The sequence below is a fragment of the Hydra viridissima genome, unplaced genomic scaffold (assembly GCF_058129835.1).
Source record: "Hydra viridissima isolate aposymbiotic clone 2 unplaced genomic scaffold, HvirCarnegie_v1 scaffold_2, whole genome shotgun sequence".
NCBI classification, from domain to species: domain Eukaryota; kingdom Metazoa; phylum Cnidaria; class Hydrozoa; order Anthoathecata; family Hydridae; genus Hydra; species Hydra viridissima.
The window spans coordinates 10,696,128-10,713,010 of record NW_028324301.1 but is presented as its reverse complement, the minus strand read 5'-3'; the positions used below and the strand labels follow the sequence as shown (position 1 = coordinate 10,713,010).

Sequence of the window (16,883 nt, the reverse complement as noted above, 5' to 3'; positions counted from 1 at the left end):
GGAAAATGAAATTTTAACTCGCAATTCTTTAGAATCACTTCATTATACTAGGGAAAATGAAATCTCAAAATCTCAACCAAGGAGTTCCTTTTGATAATGTCATGCCTTTAACATTCATTTGAACATTTTTTTCTTTGGAAAATTAAGAGCTAATTCCAAAATATTATAATTGCTTGTTTGTTTTGGTTTTATTTGTATCCATTTTTTAAACTCTTCCTTTGTAGTGATGTTCAAAGAAAGAGCTTCTTTGTTTTTCAATTTTACCCTAACTATGTAAAGCCAGTTGCAGCATACTTCAGAACATCTGAAAATGTTAGTCTCCTGGATCATTTAAATAAATTGTTTGGGATAACACTTGCTACTGGTTTTTCTCCATTCCTCGAACTAAAAAATTTAGGTAACTATTTTTTGATTTATAGAATTTCTCTTTGTCATCCCATCATATCCACTTCACTAACAGACATTAAAATTTAAATTCATCTCAACATTAATAGCATCTTTTGTAAATTTACTTGTATTAAAGTATGAATAGATTCTTATCTTGAGCTGGTGTTACCTACTAGTAACACTTTTAATACTTGTATTACTAAACAAAAAAAAGCATAAAAATTAGAATACCCTAATGAATAGTATTAAAAAAAGCATGAAAAGTATTAGTAGAAATTTAAATACCATTCTATCTTAAGGGAGGTATGTCTGTCAAAAGTGATTAAGTTAAAGACTATTTTTAGAAATTGTGTAATATCAGACGCAATATTTACAAAGTTAGAAATCTTTTTTTTTTTTTAAAAAAAGAACCCATTATTTATTGTCACAGATTTCAGATTTTTTTTTTTTAAATAATTGTACCTTTTCTGTTTTTTTAAATACTTTTAAGTTAAAGTTAAAACTTTCACTGTTGATTATAATTTTCTATTTAAACAGTGTTTTAATGTATAGTATTTAGTTCATCTACATCCAAAATCAATGTCATTATGGATGACTATGGTCGAAATACTCTTGAGAAATTTACTACAGAAAGTGCTAGAGAAAGTATTCCTTCTGGTAAAACAATACGTTGGTTGATTGGAGATTTAATGAAAATTAAACTAAAATCAATTAATGTTGTGATGCCTCAAGGTGAAAGTAAAAGTACTAAAACCAGTGAACAGCAAAGTAAAGTTTTACAGCAGAGTAAAAAACTGTACCAAAAATCAAAAGAAGAAAAAAGGAAAACATCCACAAAAAAAAATCAGAATATATTTTCTTCCAACAATTCTACAAAGCTAAAAAAAAAAGGCATAAATATTGGCTCAAGTATATTTGCAGTCAATGAGTAAGTAGCAAACAATTGTAAGTAATAAAAAATGAAAACAATATTTATAATTAATTTCATAATATTTGTTCTTTTTTTTTTCGGTATTAATTGTTCTTCAATTTGTTGGAATTTTATTTAATGGTATGGCATGTTACAACTACTAGTACCATATATGCAGTATTAATGTTTTGAAAATGATACTTCATTAAAGATTTTATACTCTTATCATTAAACTATTTTTATATAAATTTTTTCTTGTAGAGGATTATTGAAACGATCTATTGAAGATGAAAATAACAATGAATTATCAACTGAAGTGGAGAACAATAATCAAGAATCATATGAAGAAAATAATAACAAAGAATCATTTGAAGAAAGCAATAATGAAGAATCATTCGAAGAAGCAAATATTAATGAAGAATCAGCTGAAGGAAGTAGTGACAGTGAATCAACTGATAAAGATAACAGCAGCAAGCGATCAGAAACAAAGACAGAAGACAATAAATACAGTGACAATATTGCTGTAGAATTAACTCTTCCAAAGACAAGTGATGGTGACATTGTTATTACATCGCCTGACTATCTTAAAGGTAATTTTTTTTAAATTTATTCTTATTGAATCTTTTTAAAGAATTTTTTTGCTTACAAATATTATTAACAAATTTGAAGTGATATACTTTTTTTTTTATATTTATCTAATTATTGCTTCCATATTCAATTTTGATTTAAAAAAGTCATTTCTATTAATATTCAGTTCCCCATTTACTTGATTTTTTTTTTTAAAGTAAGAAATCAAAATTATGTGTTTTAGGTAATATTTTGCTTTCTTTTGTAATTTCAAATTTTAGCACCATTCCAAAACCTCATTGTCTCATTTTTCCCAAACTTAAATCTATTGGTATCTGCTCCTTTTGTTGCTCAAGTCCGTATTGAAGAGAAAACTTATAAACTCACAGTACCTGATAAGCAAGTTGTGTTTAGTAAAATAGTAATCAAACCACTAACTAAAGAAGTTAAGTTGATTGGTGTCATTGATGAAGACTGGAAAGTAGCTGGTGGCTTGATAAATTTAAAGGGGGTTAATGTCTCAGTTTCTACTAATTTTCCTGAAATTGGTAAAAGTTGGAATAAAAAACCCTGGACATTTCATGCAAATGGGGATGTTCCATTATTCTCTAAATTGGTATTATTTCATTATCGTCAAATGATTTTTCTTTATATAAAAATTTCAATTTTTGTTCATGACACAAAACAGCTCCTGTAAAAAGGTTTGTAAATTTTTACTCTTTTTTTTTTTTTTTTACCTAAAATGTCATTCATACCTTTTAATGATTTAAGTAATTGCCTCAGGGTTAATTTTCTAGAATGAGTTTTTTTGCTTGTTCAAGACTGGTATACATTTGTATATATAGTGTATATTTGAGACCAGCATTTTTTAGATTGTAAAATTAAGGTTGGTAGTAAAAAATACTTGCAACTCAAAAAAGAAAAAAAAAAAGTTAGAATGTGAATTGTTTTATTCAATAAAAATTTGATGACAGGTAAAATCTTTCAATTTAACTGCAATTTAATACTTTAAATAGTTAATTAAGTTTTGTTCAAAAGCAAAATTAAAAGAATATTCTTTTAAGGTTTTGAGAAATCTGAAAAAAATAAATAAATAAATAAAAAAAAGAAAAAAGAAATCAGTATCAAGATAGGTTGTTAAAAATTTTTTAGATATATCCCTTCTGTATGTAATATTAGTTTTTAAGAGCTTCACATAAATTAAGAAGCAAAAAAAAGTTTTTAAAAAAAAGCATCTTAATTTTAACTAATTAAAAAGCATCTTAATTTTAACTAATTAAAAAGCATCTTAATTTTAACTAATTAAAAAGCATCTTAATTTTAACTAATTAATAATTTTTGTAAAACATTTTCTAAAATTTTAGTTGAATTCCTAGTTTTTTTAATATTTCTGTTTAACTAAATTCAAATTGTAATTTACATTAAATATTTAGTGATATTGAGCCCTAATTACTAAGTGTACACTTAATCAGACTTATTGTTAGAATATAAACTTAGTTTTATAATTACATTTCATAGATCACTGTTCAAATATTGAATCAAGAAAATGACTACATTGTTACTGGAGATTTCCAAATAGAAAATATGACAATACTTACTTCTTTATTCAAAGATGCAACATTTATGAATCAGGAAGTAATAGAAACTTTCCTTCAACCCCAGCAGCTTGCTTTTGAAGAATTAGCTATTAATACACCATTGAAGGATCCTGTGTTGAGGTAATTTTAACAGCCTTAAAAAAAGCTATAATCTTAAGAATATTTTTACCCATTTTGGTCTACTATAAAAAGGTTTCATTTTTTAGGATTAAGGCGACTTCACCAATGTATTTGGCAGCAGAGAGAGTGACTGTATCCAAGCTAAAGCTAGAAATAATTATATCTAGTGATGAAAGTAATGAAATAAAAATGATTCTGGGTATATGTGGTACAGATGTTAATTATGCTGAGCTAATGAATCAAATGTTTAACTTAGCTTTACAAGGCATGAGCTGGTTGAACTTTAAGAATGTTTGTGAGTTACCTTCTTTTTTTATGCCTTTTGTGTAAATAGAATATTATGTGAATTTAAAGTTATATATTTTATGTAAACGCAGTTATAATGAAGTTGAGAGCTGAATAGTTTTTGTTACGACGATGTTTTTAGTTTAATTTAGTTAGAAAATTGATTAGGTTTTTTTTTATGCCAGTTTACTTTTTTTTGTGTCTGAGTAAACCAGTTGATGTAAAAATCCAGTTTTAAACCAGTTCATATTTGAATCCAGTATGTAAGTGCAAATAGGATTTTATATAAAAGCATGGGTTGATACTCATTTTCTAATGACTGCAATCAATTACCTATCTTGAGGTTTAATGTATTAAAAGTTTTTCTATTTGATTTGGATGTATAGTGTAGTGTAACTTACACTTTTTGATTGTTCTTTCCTCAAGCTCTTTTTTCTTCCCTAGTTTTATTATTATTTTTTTAAAAGATGTTTGATCCAATCCAACATTTTAAGCAACTTTGATTCTGTATCGGCTATCATTTAGAATGGAAATTTCACTTTTACAATTGTTACTCATTAAAGTTTTCTTTTAAAAATTGGATAAACATTTCAACAGTTTAAGATTGAATTCAATTTTATTACTTTGAAAAATATTTTTACATATAAATGTTTTTACAAGTTTTCTTGCATATAAAAACATTTAGTTGCATCAAGTCATAGATTTAAATTAATTTTAGAAATGTCTTATTTTAATTGTATTTTGTTTGAAAAATCTATTTACCATTTAATAAGTACAAATTTTGCATTAGCTTCACCAGATTTGGGTATTGGGATAGTGAAGGCTTTCCTTAAGTTTCAGGACTTTTAATATAAATTTAAAAAGTTAACAGTTTAAAATACTTTTTAAGTGTTTTTTATCTTGTTCCTAAGCATCGATGCCTTCAACTTTCTATGATTTTTTAAAACTAGCACAATATTTTGTTTTTGTATTTCAATGGAAGATGCTTTGAAAAACTCCTGCAAAAGTTTGATTTTATGTTCAACATTTATATGTAGTGGATATTTTTATTTAAGAAATGTACCAACTGAATGCTTTGACTATTTTCCCAGAATCCAACTCTATTTTGACCCCACTCATCCAAATCAGTTTTTGAAATACCATTAATGAAGCCAACAAGTAAAAAAAACTTGGATTTTTCTTTGTGAAATTCTACAGGGACAGGAAGCTCTAAAAGCTGATGATGCATTTTAAATTATTTGATGAACAGAATCAACTTGTCATAATAGACCAAACTATACTATGGTTTTATCTACTAAGGGATAACTTTTCATAAAAATGTTTTTACATCATTTAGTTTCAATTGGAGGATTACTATGCACCAGTTTCCATAAGTATGTTTCCATTAATATGTTTTTAGTATATTTTTTTTTTTATAAAAATTTACTGTCATTTTAGGTTTATTATTTTCAAAAGGACCTTCAAATGAAGTGAAATATTTAAATGACCCTCTTCTGAAAACTGTTGAGGCTTCAGGTTTGTGAAACTTTTAATGAAAGCAATGTTATAAGCTGAAAGTGATAAAAATTATGGATGATTATTGCTTACTTTATCTTAAGTTTTTTAAATTAGCCTGCTTCTTGTTAATATTTAGATTTTTATTGAAAGTTTGTATGCTTTATAAATATTAGTTTAGTTCCATCTATATTTTGGAAATAATTTTGAAAATTTTTATGAAAAAAGGATTTCTGATTATATTTATTTTAGGTATACATATGTGTGGAAATATCAAAGTTCCCAGAAAATGTGAGTTTCAAGGAAACACAGACAAATTTTGTGAATTCCTAAGGAGTAATTCACATATTATTGAAGAAGCTGGGTTGATGTGCGGTAATTTTTAAAATTCTATTTATTCATTTAAGTTTGAGCTTTTTTCTATTCGTCCTTCCCAAACACTGTTTATTATTTTAAATTGCTTATCAAGGATTAGGAAATGGTATTTGAAGTAACACAACTAATGTTAAGGATTATATAATTAGTATTTAAAATTACATAACTTATCTTTAAAAATACATAACTAATGTTTAAAATTACAATTCAGGATTTTAAGTCATATAAAATGGTTTTTTAAGAACGTAAAAAGATGAAAAGTTAATCTGTAGAAAATAAATCTTGACTTTTAAATCAAATATAATACATTAATTTACTCTTTTAAGTTAAAAATAGGAAATCAAAACAATAAATTACATATCTAAAAAGTTATTTCAAAGTTGATGGTTAGTGATAGTTTTTCAATACGGTATGGATGTTATATATTTGTGTAGTTCTCTTCTGTTATTTTTATCCCATTAAAAACTTTTGTTTAATTTTTATGTTTTAGGCTCTGTAACATCAACAAGTCATAATTTACATGGATCTTCAACATCTAGAGATTACCACCAACTTTCTGGTGGTAGTCTATTGCAAGTATCTGAAAGTAAAATCTCAGTTGAAAGTCAGAATTTAGACTCTCTCTTACGCAGAGAAGCCACAAAAGACTCTGAAGATGATTATGTTCAACACAATACTAAATTTGTAGTAACTGGAAAATTTAAAACTGACTTACCCCCTGTAATTTCCTTTATTGGTAATTTATTTAAATTTAATCACACTTGCTGTGCTCTTTAATCCCTTCTCTATAGACAATTGTTATATCCTACTTTTGGGAGATATGTGTATATTATAATATGAAGTAAAGAGTCTTTTTATATTATAACCCTAAAAGCATGTAAACAGCAAGGGTTCTTTTACAATAAACTTTTAAATTTAGGCAACATATTAGTTGGAAATAGTGGGGAGTTGGAGCTTCAAATACTAGAGCAATTTAAATGGAAGAGTCCTGAGGATATAGTGGTTTTTAGGTTTAACAGTGGAAAATCGGTGATTGAAAATGGTGTTTTTAACAGTTTTGGTAAATATGTATTTTTCAGTACTTTGCTATAATAATTAGCTTACATACAAAATATTATATTAACACTAATCAAGTTATCTCTTACAATAATGACCTTGTTATTATAGCTCATAATAATTATGTTTCTAGTGTTGACAGTGACTGTGACAGTAATGATACTCTAAATATTTTTACCTTTTTTTTTTTTAACACTCTTTTATTTCAAAATAACAGCTATCAAAACATCTATGAATGTTGGTTTTGTTAATAAAAGAATCGAGTTCAGCATGAATCCACTTTTGCTAATAAATTTAAAAGATGATAATGTTTACTTCATTGCTCATAAAAGTTTAACATCTAGTTCAGATACTGTTCAAGATCTATTTAAGTAAGTTGTTCATTTTTCCTTAATAAAAAACTTAGATTAATGGATTAAAATACTTTTTTGAATTATTGGAAATATTTACTTTAGTGCTTATGAAAAGGATTCAGAACGTGTTTTTTTTCATTTAAAAAAAGTTACGTTCAGTAGAACAACAGCTGTTTTTAGCAACAAAGGTTTGAAAAATATTTAATGGATTATTTTACTTTATTAATTGTTATCAAAATACTGTAAATGTTGAAAACAAGTTCTTTTAAAATTTTTCTTAAGATAATGTCAGCATTCCAGAACTCGGTGATTATATTGCTACAAAAGGTTTAACATTTTTTGGGAAATTGAGAAGGCCATCTGGAATTAGTGATTACAAGATCACGGTTGATTCTGCTGGTACTTTTAATTACATGGAACACATGCCTTTGCTAAATCTTATAGGAGGAAAGTTTGTTATGTCACAAAGTCCTGATAATACTGTAACTGGACGTAAGTCTTATATCATTTCACTTTGATTTTCACAGTTGTTAATGGCTATCATTCACATAATTTTTTTTGCTTACAGCATTCCTGCTTGCTTCAGGTGAGAAAAACAAAAAAGAATTGCACATAACATTAAACGGATACCTGCAATCATTAGGTGTTTTCAAAGAGAATACTGTTTTAACCTTTGGAAATAATGGGGAGTTTGAAATAATCATGAATCAACGTTTCTTCGGTGAAGCACCTGCTCAAGTTAAAATTCAAGAAAATGGTTTTAGAGGCTATTTGAATATTCAGCCAGTTGTATGTTTTTATGATATGAATTTTATGACCGGAATTAAACTTAACTGTGTTTTAATTACAACCAAGTTTAAATGTTTTATTAGTTTGTGGACAAACCTTTTTTTGAACTTTTTATTAGATTACTGTGAGTTTATTACCAGCTTACAGAAGGATTGAGAAAAAAGTCGAAGATTATTTCAAGACATTTGTAAAAAAGATTCAAAACATTTTATCAGGAAGTAAAATCAATGGTTTAAAGTTTAATACAATAACAGATGTTGGTTTCATAGTTATGAATATTAGTAGTGCCATGCAGTTACTTAATGATAGAATACAAGAGAAGCTGCAAAGTATTCAAAGTAATTATGAACAGTTCGAAAGTTCATGTGTTGAAGAATGTAATAAACAAGGAAAAGGTTGTTATTGTTTTCATTATTTTTTATAATTTTTTACATTTTGTTTTATGTGTTTGAATAAAAGTATTTGTTTTTTAAAATTTAAAACAGTAAAAGTCCCCGGCTTGGAATTTAATGAGGCTTCTCAGAAGATGGTTTATAACCCCACCATGTATGAATCAGTTGATGTTAGTTGTGTTGCAACTTGTGAGTCGAAGAAATCTGTGACTTTAGAAAATTTCTCCAGAAAAATTGTAGATGCAACGGTATCAGTTTTTTAATTCAGTTAAATTATAGAAAAGCAAGTGTTTTTAAAGTAAAAAAAAAAACCTTATATTTCAGTTGTCCCAAATATTTTTTATATTTTACAAAAAAGTGCAATCTTTAGATAAAGAATATTACTTAAAGGTTATACTTTTTTTCATAGAATTTTTTTTTCTGTTGATGGTAACTTCAAGTCTTTTCCTGTTAAAGAATTAAAGTGCTTTTGTTTTTTTTTTAATATTGACTATTTGCTGTAGATTTGTTTTTCACGTTAAAAAAAAGTTAATTCATATAAAGGAAAAAAATATCAACTTATTGACCTGTGGAAAAAACAATTTAACCTGTAAAAAAAAAAAAAAACTTGTAAGGGGAACTGCACTTAGTTAATTCTATTAAACCATCTTTTACATTTTCACTTTCTTATATACTACATACACAAGTGTTACTTCCTTTACTCTATAGAGTTTTAAAAAAACATTTCTTACTTGAGTTCTATAAAAACTCTTATATTTTAGAAAGATGTTGCAGAATTTGAGATATTGGAAAAAAAAGTTTATCAATTGGAATCTATATATCGTGGATATTCATGTGCATTTAAGAGTGAGATTAATTATCAAGAAAAATTAAAAAGGGCACTTGATGAAAAAGGTTTACTGCAAAAAACTTTGGAACTTTTTGAGAAACTGAAAGATAACAAAAAATTTTTCAAGTTAAAAAGATTTTATTTGCGTAAAATGGTAAGTTTTATGTTCAAAAAGTATTGTTTAGTTTGTTGGTTTTTATATTCACTTGGTACTGTGGTCTAGATATTTGTAGTCTAGATATTGGTCTAAATATTGTTGCTTAGATATACACCTGTATGTTGAATAATTTATATTTGATTGTATTACTTATAAAATTATATTCACTCTTAGTTGTTGTTAATTCATTTATGCGGTATATAATGGGATTAGAAAAACTAAAAAATAAAAAGTCCTAAAATTGGAAACAGTTCAAAATTTTATTATTACATGTTAAAAACTTCCAAGAAAGAAAAAAGTACTCTGAAAGTTTTCCTCTCTCCAATTTAAAGAAAAGGTCACTCACTAAACAGAATACTTATTGTGCTGATTTTGTACCTGATATGCCAGATGGATGACCAAATTTAAATATTTTATCAATCTACTGTTTTAGATAGCATAAAAGTTTTATTGCTTCAAACAATTTAATTTGCACAGGTTCTTAGAAAGAAATAGTATTAGAATGTAAATTCATTCAAATTTTTAGTATTGCAATAAAAATAAGAATGAAACTAATTTCAGATAATACCCAGACCATAATAATTTCAGATAATTCCCAGACCATAATAATTTAAAAATATTATTTTGTATTAAATTTTTTGAAGTGTGCTATTACATTATTTAACATGAATTGTATAAATTGTTAGACAATTTGCGTGTTTATGCTGTAAAATCATGAAACAAGTCTTTTAAATTTTTAGGGCTGCCGAGATATAGTGTAGTGTTATGATGAAAATGAATGATATTTATAACATAATTGGTTTGATGCCTAATGATTTTAATGCTTTAATGATCCTAAGGCTAAAAAATATTTATTTACTGTGTTTATTTTCAAAGTTAATTGTTTTATGATTGAAACTCTTTTTTTAAAGATAAACTCCATTCGAATTGAATCAGACAAATGTGTTCCAAACTTCAATGTTCATTTTGAAATGTTTGAAGAAGAGCATAGCATTACTGACTTTGAACAATGTTTCAATGGCGAATATAGAAATTTCTTTGCTAAAAGTATATTTACTTTTATTTCTGGAAATTTGTTTAATTAGTGATTAAAAATAATGGATTAGTTCAAAACTAAAAAATTTTTAGTTTGATGTACATCACTATTTGGTTCACTATTTCTCATTAGTACTAAATTATCTATTTCAATAATTCTAAGGCAACTCATTTAAATCAGTTTCAGTTCATTTCAGTTGTTGTTTTTTTCTCATTAAATGTAGTATATTAGTCATTTTCAATATGTATATTAATATATATGATAAGAACAGTTTATCTCAAACATAAATGAATTATTTAAAAAAATATTTTTTAGAGTTGATTGAAAGATATTTGGGCAAGGAAACTTTTAATCATTACAATTTACTGATCAAAGAGAGTGTTGCAGCATCTGCCAAATTTAAAGCTTTAACTAGATTTATTAAGAAGAGTTTAAGGCTTGCTCTGAATGACAATATTGATGTCAAGAAAGAATTGATAGAAACAGAGCAAAATAAAATATATGAGTATTGCGCTTCTTTGGAGGCTGCTGAAAAACGTGATAACACTATGCAAGTAAATGCAAAGCCAGGGTATGTGACCTTTGGAGAAAATATTTATTTGTTGCCAGTTTTAAAACAAGCTGAGCGAAATTTGCTTGTGAAAAGTAAATCTTGTACAACAAGAAGTTTAAATACAAGACTAGCCTTTATGTACAGTTCTCCATGGGCTGCAATCGATGTATTTGACCCAAAATCTTCTTTAACCAATGCCAATATTAAAATACAGAACATAAAGAGCAATTGTAAATTTAATATTATTTTTGCATCAGTAAATTATTTGATTTTTTTTTTTATTTTTTTATTACTTATTCATTTCTCATTTTAATTTCTGGTTTTTTGAAACATTTTCAATTCAGTGTCACAATGTGACCACACCAATGCTGTTATCAACCAGTATCATGGTCTTTATAATACGATACACTCGCTAGTTGATAGTTATAAGGAAAGTAACCTTAGAGTGAGTTCTATAAACAAAGCAATTGAAGATGCTGTTCTTACAGCAAAGTCAACTATTTATGGTATGAAAAAAGTTTTTTTTTTTTTTTTAGTATAAAAAAATGTTCCAATAGGATCTAGGGCATTTAACCTGTAGTTAGAGTTAAAAAGTAATTTTTAAACGGTTGCTTCTTTTTTTTAAAGGAAGATGTGTACTATAGAGGGGTATGTTCTAGTAAATGCATATTCCTTTACTTTGTTTTTAAGCTTCAAAAGAGAATTCCACTATTGCTGATACTTCGTTTTGGTTCAATCAAGTTGAAAGAGGTTTTTTTTTACTTTACATGTTTTAGTGGGTCAATAATTTTCAAATTGCCTTAAAATTGTACAGGGTTTAGATGACGAACTTTGTCCCGTATAGATCTCAATATTGAGGTGGCGCATACAATAAGGGGTTTTGTTGTAAAAACGAAGCTCTACATCAGTTAAATATTAGGATATGTGTACAAAAGCTATTTTAAAAGCTTTTTCAATTGGCTGCAAATTCTACCTTAGGTTATAAAAAAATATACTGTATACAGCATTCCAAAAAGTATATAGTAGGATTTATATATTTAGTATTAAAATAATATAATGAGATTTGAATTAGGATTTTTCTTTATGTTAAAATCTCACTCTTTTTCGATAAGATCATTTCTGACTTTTAATCTCGAGGATGTACTCTCTTGAACAGAAGTTTTACAGCTCAAGATCAATATTCTTTAGGCATATTTTGATTTGTTGATGCTCTATGAAAAGAATTTTTCTTAATGTAAAAGCATTTTTTTTTTTTTTTTTTTTTTAACAATCTTTTGATTTTTAGGAATGAAAGCTTTCGCTGACATTGCATCTGAAAAGTTCAAGTCGTATAGTAGCACCGCTTTTCAAAACATCAAGACCAAGTACGAAGACTCTCTTAAACGGCAAGGAGTTCCAAGTTTAGCGTTGTATATGGATTCTTTGAAGAAACAACTTCGACTTGCTTACAAGAAGATGCAAGTACCATCAATGCCATCTTCAATCGGAGCTGTTTCTGCAGCAAGGCTCTCCAACGTATATTTTAACTTATTCGTGTTAACTAATGAGGAATTTCTCTCGTATTCAAGAATAGGGTAATTTTTAAAGAGAATATCCGAATGCTCAACTTTCTAATTTTCTCTTGTCTTTAGACATTTGTTTCTATGTTCAACAAACCAAAATTGTCGTTAGAGGATTTGGGGCATTACGACTTAAAACTGAAGAAATATATCTCGTCTGTCAATCACATGCCGTGCTGATAACGTCATTGTAACAAGTAATATTTTAGGAACTGAGTTACTTATCCATTGAGATATTATTTACGTAACTTGTAAATCTTTATGTAATGATATTATGTTGCTAATATGTTTTTTCTTTTAAGCAGTGCTTTATAAATATGCAAATATGCTACACTAAATAAGTTTAAAAAAGCACTTAAACAACTAACTTTTACAAATTAGTTTTTTCTAAATTATGAAAAATTTGTGAAACGAATTTTTTAAAAATTACAATTTTAATGTTCTGTAAAAATAATCTCTTCCCGGTTTCACTTTCAACCAATTCCAGTACAGAATAAATTTTTTCGGTAGAAAATTAGTTTCTGGCAAATAGTTAAACTGGCAATAATTAAATAAATTTCCAGTAGATAAAAACTTTTTCCAATAACATAAAAGTTCATATATACATATGCATATATGAATATGTATTGCGGTAGCTAGCTTTACCACTTTACTTCAATTATTAGAGCAATATTTAGATTTCTCTTAATCCATAATGCATAGCGAATTCCATTCCTTGATATTAATCTATAATGCATAGCGAATTCCATTATAAATCCATAATGCATAGCGAATTCCATTCCTTGATATTAATCCATAGTACATAGTGAATTCCATTTCTTAATATTAATCATAAAGTGAAGTTGATTCAATACTTAATTGTCAAAAAAAAAATCTACTAGAAATGAGAACTGGAATACCGAGTAAAAAAGGTAAATAACGTCAAAAAAAATTTTACGAAGAAAAAAAAGTCAGAGTTTTAATTTTCGAAACAAAACTGAAGATGGTAAAAAAGACTGATCGATACAACCTTGTGAAAATTAAAGGAATTCAATTAGCTGCAAGCATTAACTTTGTGCATAAAAGTTTTTCATTCAATGAAACAGAGTGACAACACATGTAATTTATACAGAATGACAACACATGAAATTCTATTGAGATTAAAAGAGGAAGTAAACTATCTAACAAAGTTCGGCAAGAAATGAAATGATTTTGTTTTTCAAATGACCCAAACAAATCCATGGCCATTTAGTCAACGTAACTCCAGGTGAATTAAAAGTGGCTTATTGAAAACTCCTTAGTACCAAAATTTTTGCATTTATTGTGTCATAAAACGTATCATTTATCAAACAAAACGAAAATTTTAATATCTTATTTGTAAAGATCAAGTATTTATCTTATGAATAAAAATCAGTTTTTAAAATGAAAAAAAAAAAGATTTCCTAATATGAATAAACTCCATTATCTGCAACAGATCTCAATTTCGCTTTAACACCATTCATAAGCGACTGTAATAAATTCAAATCAATTTCTTTTAGGTTTACTTTGATGCGTGAATTAAAAACTTGCTCTGTTGAACCTTTCCAACCTCCCTTCTAAACCTTTTGAGCTGAGTGTTCCAAAAGTGCTTAATCAGTCGTGCTTGAGGTGCATTTAGTTAATTGGATTTCTTATCAACATAATTGATCCATACTTACTTGTCCATCCAATTTAATTGATCATTAGAGTAATTAGAACTTGGTAAACCTGGTCAAAATAAAAAGTTAAAGTCGCCATGATATTTGTTAACAAATGGAAGATGTCATTTTTCTAAACAACATCTTTCATTTTTTCACAGGAACTACGGCGACTTTAGCTATTTATTTTCTTTAATATAGATTGATGTATTGATTGCTACAGCCTAGGAAGTACGAAACAATGTCTTGGACATACCACGGTTAGATAGATCTATTCAAATCAACAGTTTTTTCCGAAATTTCTCTTTTCCTAGAAAGTTTGGCTTTCTTTTCTGTAGTGCAGGATGTAGGACGACAATAGCGCTTTTTATCAGAAAAAGGCTGACTAGTTTCAAGTCTTTTTAAGTTATCATAGATTGCATTTCAAGTTGTTCCTTCTTTTTCGAAATGATTTACGATTTTACTTATTATTATATTAGGGCTTTTTTACGAAAAAAAATTTCAAAACGTTCTCAAAAAGATTCTCTTTTTGAGAACGTTTTGAAATACAATACAACAAAGTAGTTAAAGCAAATCATATACCTTTCAGGAACAATTTCTTATAAACAAGTTCAAAGTTGTTGCTTTCCAGATTGTTGTAAACTGGTCGTTTGGTTACAAAAAATAATTTGAAACTAATTGCAAAAACAACAACCAAGACATTAGCATATCAATAAGTAAACTCCAAAAATGAAACTTTTGCAGAAATCTATCTACAAATCATTTTGATCAATAAGTATCATGGTCATGCCACTTTTAATAATTTTGTTGAAAGTTAATTTGGAATTTGGGTGGTTCAGATGAAAGATGAACATTGGGAATGTAAAGTACTTGTCCTCATTTCTTTAAAAATTACTTCTGTAAGCAATCAGTTGGAATAGCAATACGTTTAAAAGTGTAAACCCCCTCTGTCTACCTCCTGAAGCTAAAAATATTCAAATGCACCAAAAAAGAAAACCAGGTCACCCAAAAGTAACTAAAAATTCTGATTCAAAAGCAATTTCTGAAGGTTATCTCTAATCCTTGTGTAAATAAATTGTATACAGTTGTATGAAATGTAAAGCTCATTTGAAATTTCAATTTTAAAGTTTTTTTCTTCGATCATATTTTCGAAGGAAAAAAATTACTTTCTACTTTAAAACATGAATTTTTTACTATACCTTTGAACCCGGAAAATAACTTTATCTACTGGGAAAAATTTATCGCAAATTATTTATCACCGCAAAAATATTGCGGGAAAAAAGTGTTATTCTGCCAAAAAAGAGCTATTGTTTTAATGGAAATATGGTAATGAATAGAAAAATATATAAACTTACCAGAAAAATGTAAATTTAATACATATAACTCTATTAACAGCTTATCTTAAAAGCTAAATACAACCAACATTTTTCAATCTAAGAACCATAGCTATAAAAAATAAGTTGTACCTATTTGACTACCTGTTGGAGAACCCCCTTTAGTACTCTTCTGCGGAGAAAGGCCTTAGGTATTTTTCAACGGTTCGTCTGACCCTGCACTGGTCAGGCGAGTTATTGAAAACTACTAAAGAACTTGAATTTTTGATCCTTGAAGTTCTCTATTTCTCTTTTAAGCTTTTAAAATCTTTTGTACTCATAAAATCATTCTTTAACATTTTCTATCTAGTAGATGTAACTAGGGTATAATTTTTATAAAATATGTAATTTGAAAAAATAAAAGTATGTTAACAATATTTAAAATACTTTTTCATTTAGTTCGTTAAATATCATTACTTTAATTTATTATTTGACCTCAAAAGAAAAAATGAATATTGAAAAAATATATATGTATAACTATAGCATCCATTACTTTAACTTTTGTGGGTAGTTCCTCGAGAAAATGACTAGCAAAAGGGGATGAATTAAAAATTAAACGTTCGTGAATTTTTTAAAAAATAATTTTCTTTAACCAAGTTACTTTTTATAATAGCTTAAGTTTGATTATTCGTTTAAAAATATGTTTTTTTTATAATATTTTTTCTATTGGTTTAGTTATTTATGAAATAATTACCAGTAGCCATGAATACGTTGGATTGCTACAAAGCAGGAAAGTTTCAAAACTGAAAAAAATTCTTCGAAACTAATTTCTGTAGATAAAAATTTTTGTTACAACAAGAATATTTGTTGTCTGTAATTCAAATTTGATAATATAAACGTAATATGTTCAATTGTTTGCACCGTAAAATGGTATGTCATAGAAATATATGTCATAGAATTATACAACTTAAAAAAACCTTTTTATAGGCTTTTTAAATCATAACGAACAAATTTATATCAATTCACTAACTATTAATCTCAATTTCTTGGAGTTTCGGAGCTTTTTTCACTATTTCTGACGAAAGAGTCCTCCTCCAACTCCCCTCCCCCCCCCCCCCCCCAAAAAAAAAAAAAAAAAAAAAAAAAAAAGTAAAGTCCAAATAAAATTCTACAATAGGGCCTTTTTCATCCTCTCGACGGGCCTGGGTAAGATGTAAAGTAAGGTTAGATACCACCTATTTAGGGGCTCAGGGTTACTTAATTCACAAACAAACAAAAAATTGTAAGAAACGTCCGAAATTTTGTCTCTTCGTGACAATGATAAAATGCCCTCTGCTGACGACTCTGGAATTGAAGGACCGTGAAAATGCGCGCATGCCGTACTTTAAAGAGAAAATAAAATTTGTAAATAAATGGCAGATTTTCCCTTATCTTTATCTTATGTATGTATGTATG

At 27.2% G+C, this 16,883-nt stretch overlaps 1 protein-coding gene across 6 annotated transcripts in view; it reads left to right on the top strand.

Annotated features, from left to right (window-relative positions):
* The window catches only part of LOC145182210 (uncharacterized), a 28,920-nt gene extending 16,176 nt beyond the window's left edge, over positions 1-12,744 (top strand). For 5 of the 6 annotated variants that reach the window (XM_090080240.1, XM_090080238.1, XM_090080239.1 and 2 more), the window contains 23 exons: positions 225-397; positions 940-1,315; positions 1,559-1,887; positions 2,146-2,480; positions 3,383-3,582; positions 3,669-3,877; positions 5,305-5,382; positions 5,614-5,736; positions 6,227-6,472; positions 6,656-6,796; positions 7,010-7,163; positions 7,248-7,333; positions 7,428-7,637; positions 7,714-7,934; positions 8,053-8,329; positions 8,420-8,574; positions 9,088-9,309; positions 10,224-10,359; positions 10,664-11,131; positions 11,246-11,407; positions 11,592-11,651; positions 12,187-12,416; positions 12,533-12,744. In XM_090080240.1, coding sequence (XP_089936366.1) covers positions 225-397; positions 940-1,315; positions 1,559-1,887; positions 2,146-2,480; positions 3,383-3,582; positions 3,669-3,877; positions 5,305-5,382; positions 5,614-5,736; positions 6,227-6,472; positions 6,656-6,796; positions 7,010-7,163; positions 7,248-7,333; positions 7,428-7,637; positions 7,714-7,934; positions 8,053-8,329; positions 8,420-8,574; positions 9,088-9,309; positions 10,224-10,359; positions 10,664-11,131; positions 11,246-11,407; positions 11,592-11,651; positions 12,187-12,416; positions 12,533-12,640 — 4,699 coding nt within the window. In that variant the 3' untranslated portion in view covers positions 12,641-12,744. Of the gene's footprint in view, positions 1-224; positions 398-939; positions 1,316-1,558; positions 1,888-2,145; positions 2,481-3,382; positions 3,583-3,668; positions 3,878-5,304; positions 5,383-5,613; positions 5,737-6,226; positions 6,473-6,655; positions 6,797-7,009; positions 7,164-7,247; positions 7,334-7,427; positions 7,638-7,713; positions 7,935-8,052; positions 8,330-8,419; positions 8,575-9,087; positions 9,310-10,223; positions 10,360-10,663; positions 11,132-11,245; positions 11,408-11,591; positions 11,652-12,186; positions 12,417-12,532 lie in introns of those variants that run through there. The other variant, XR_016450204.1, reaches the window with a different exon arrangement.
* Positions 12,745-16,883: the final 4,139 nt, after the last annotated feature.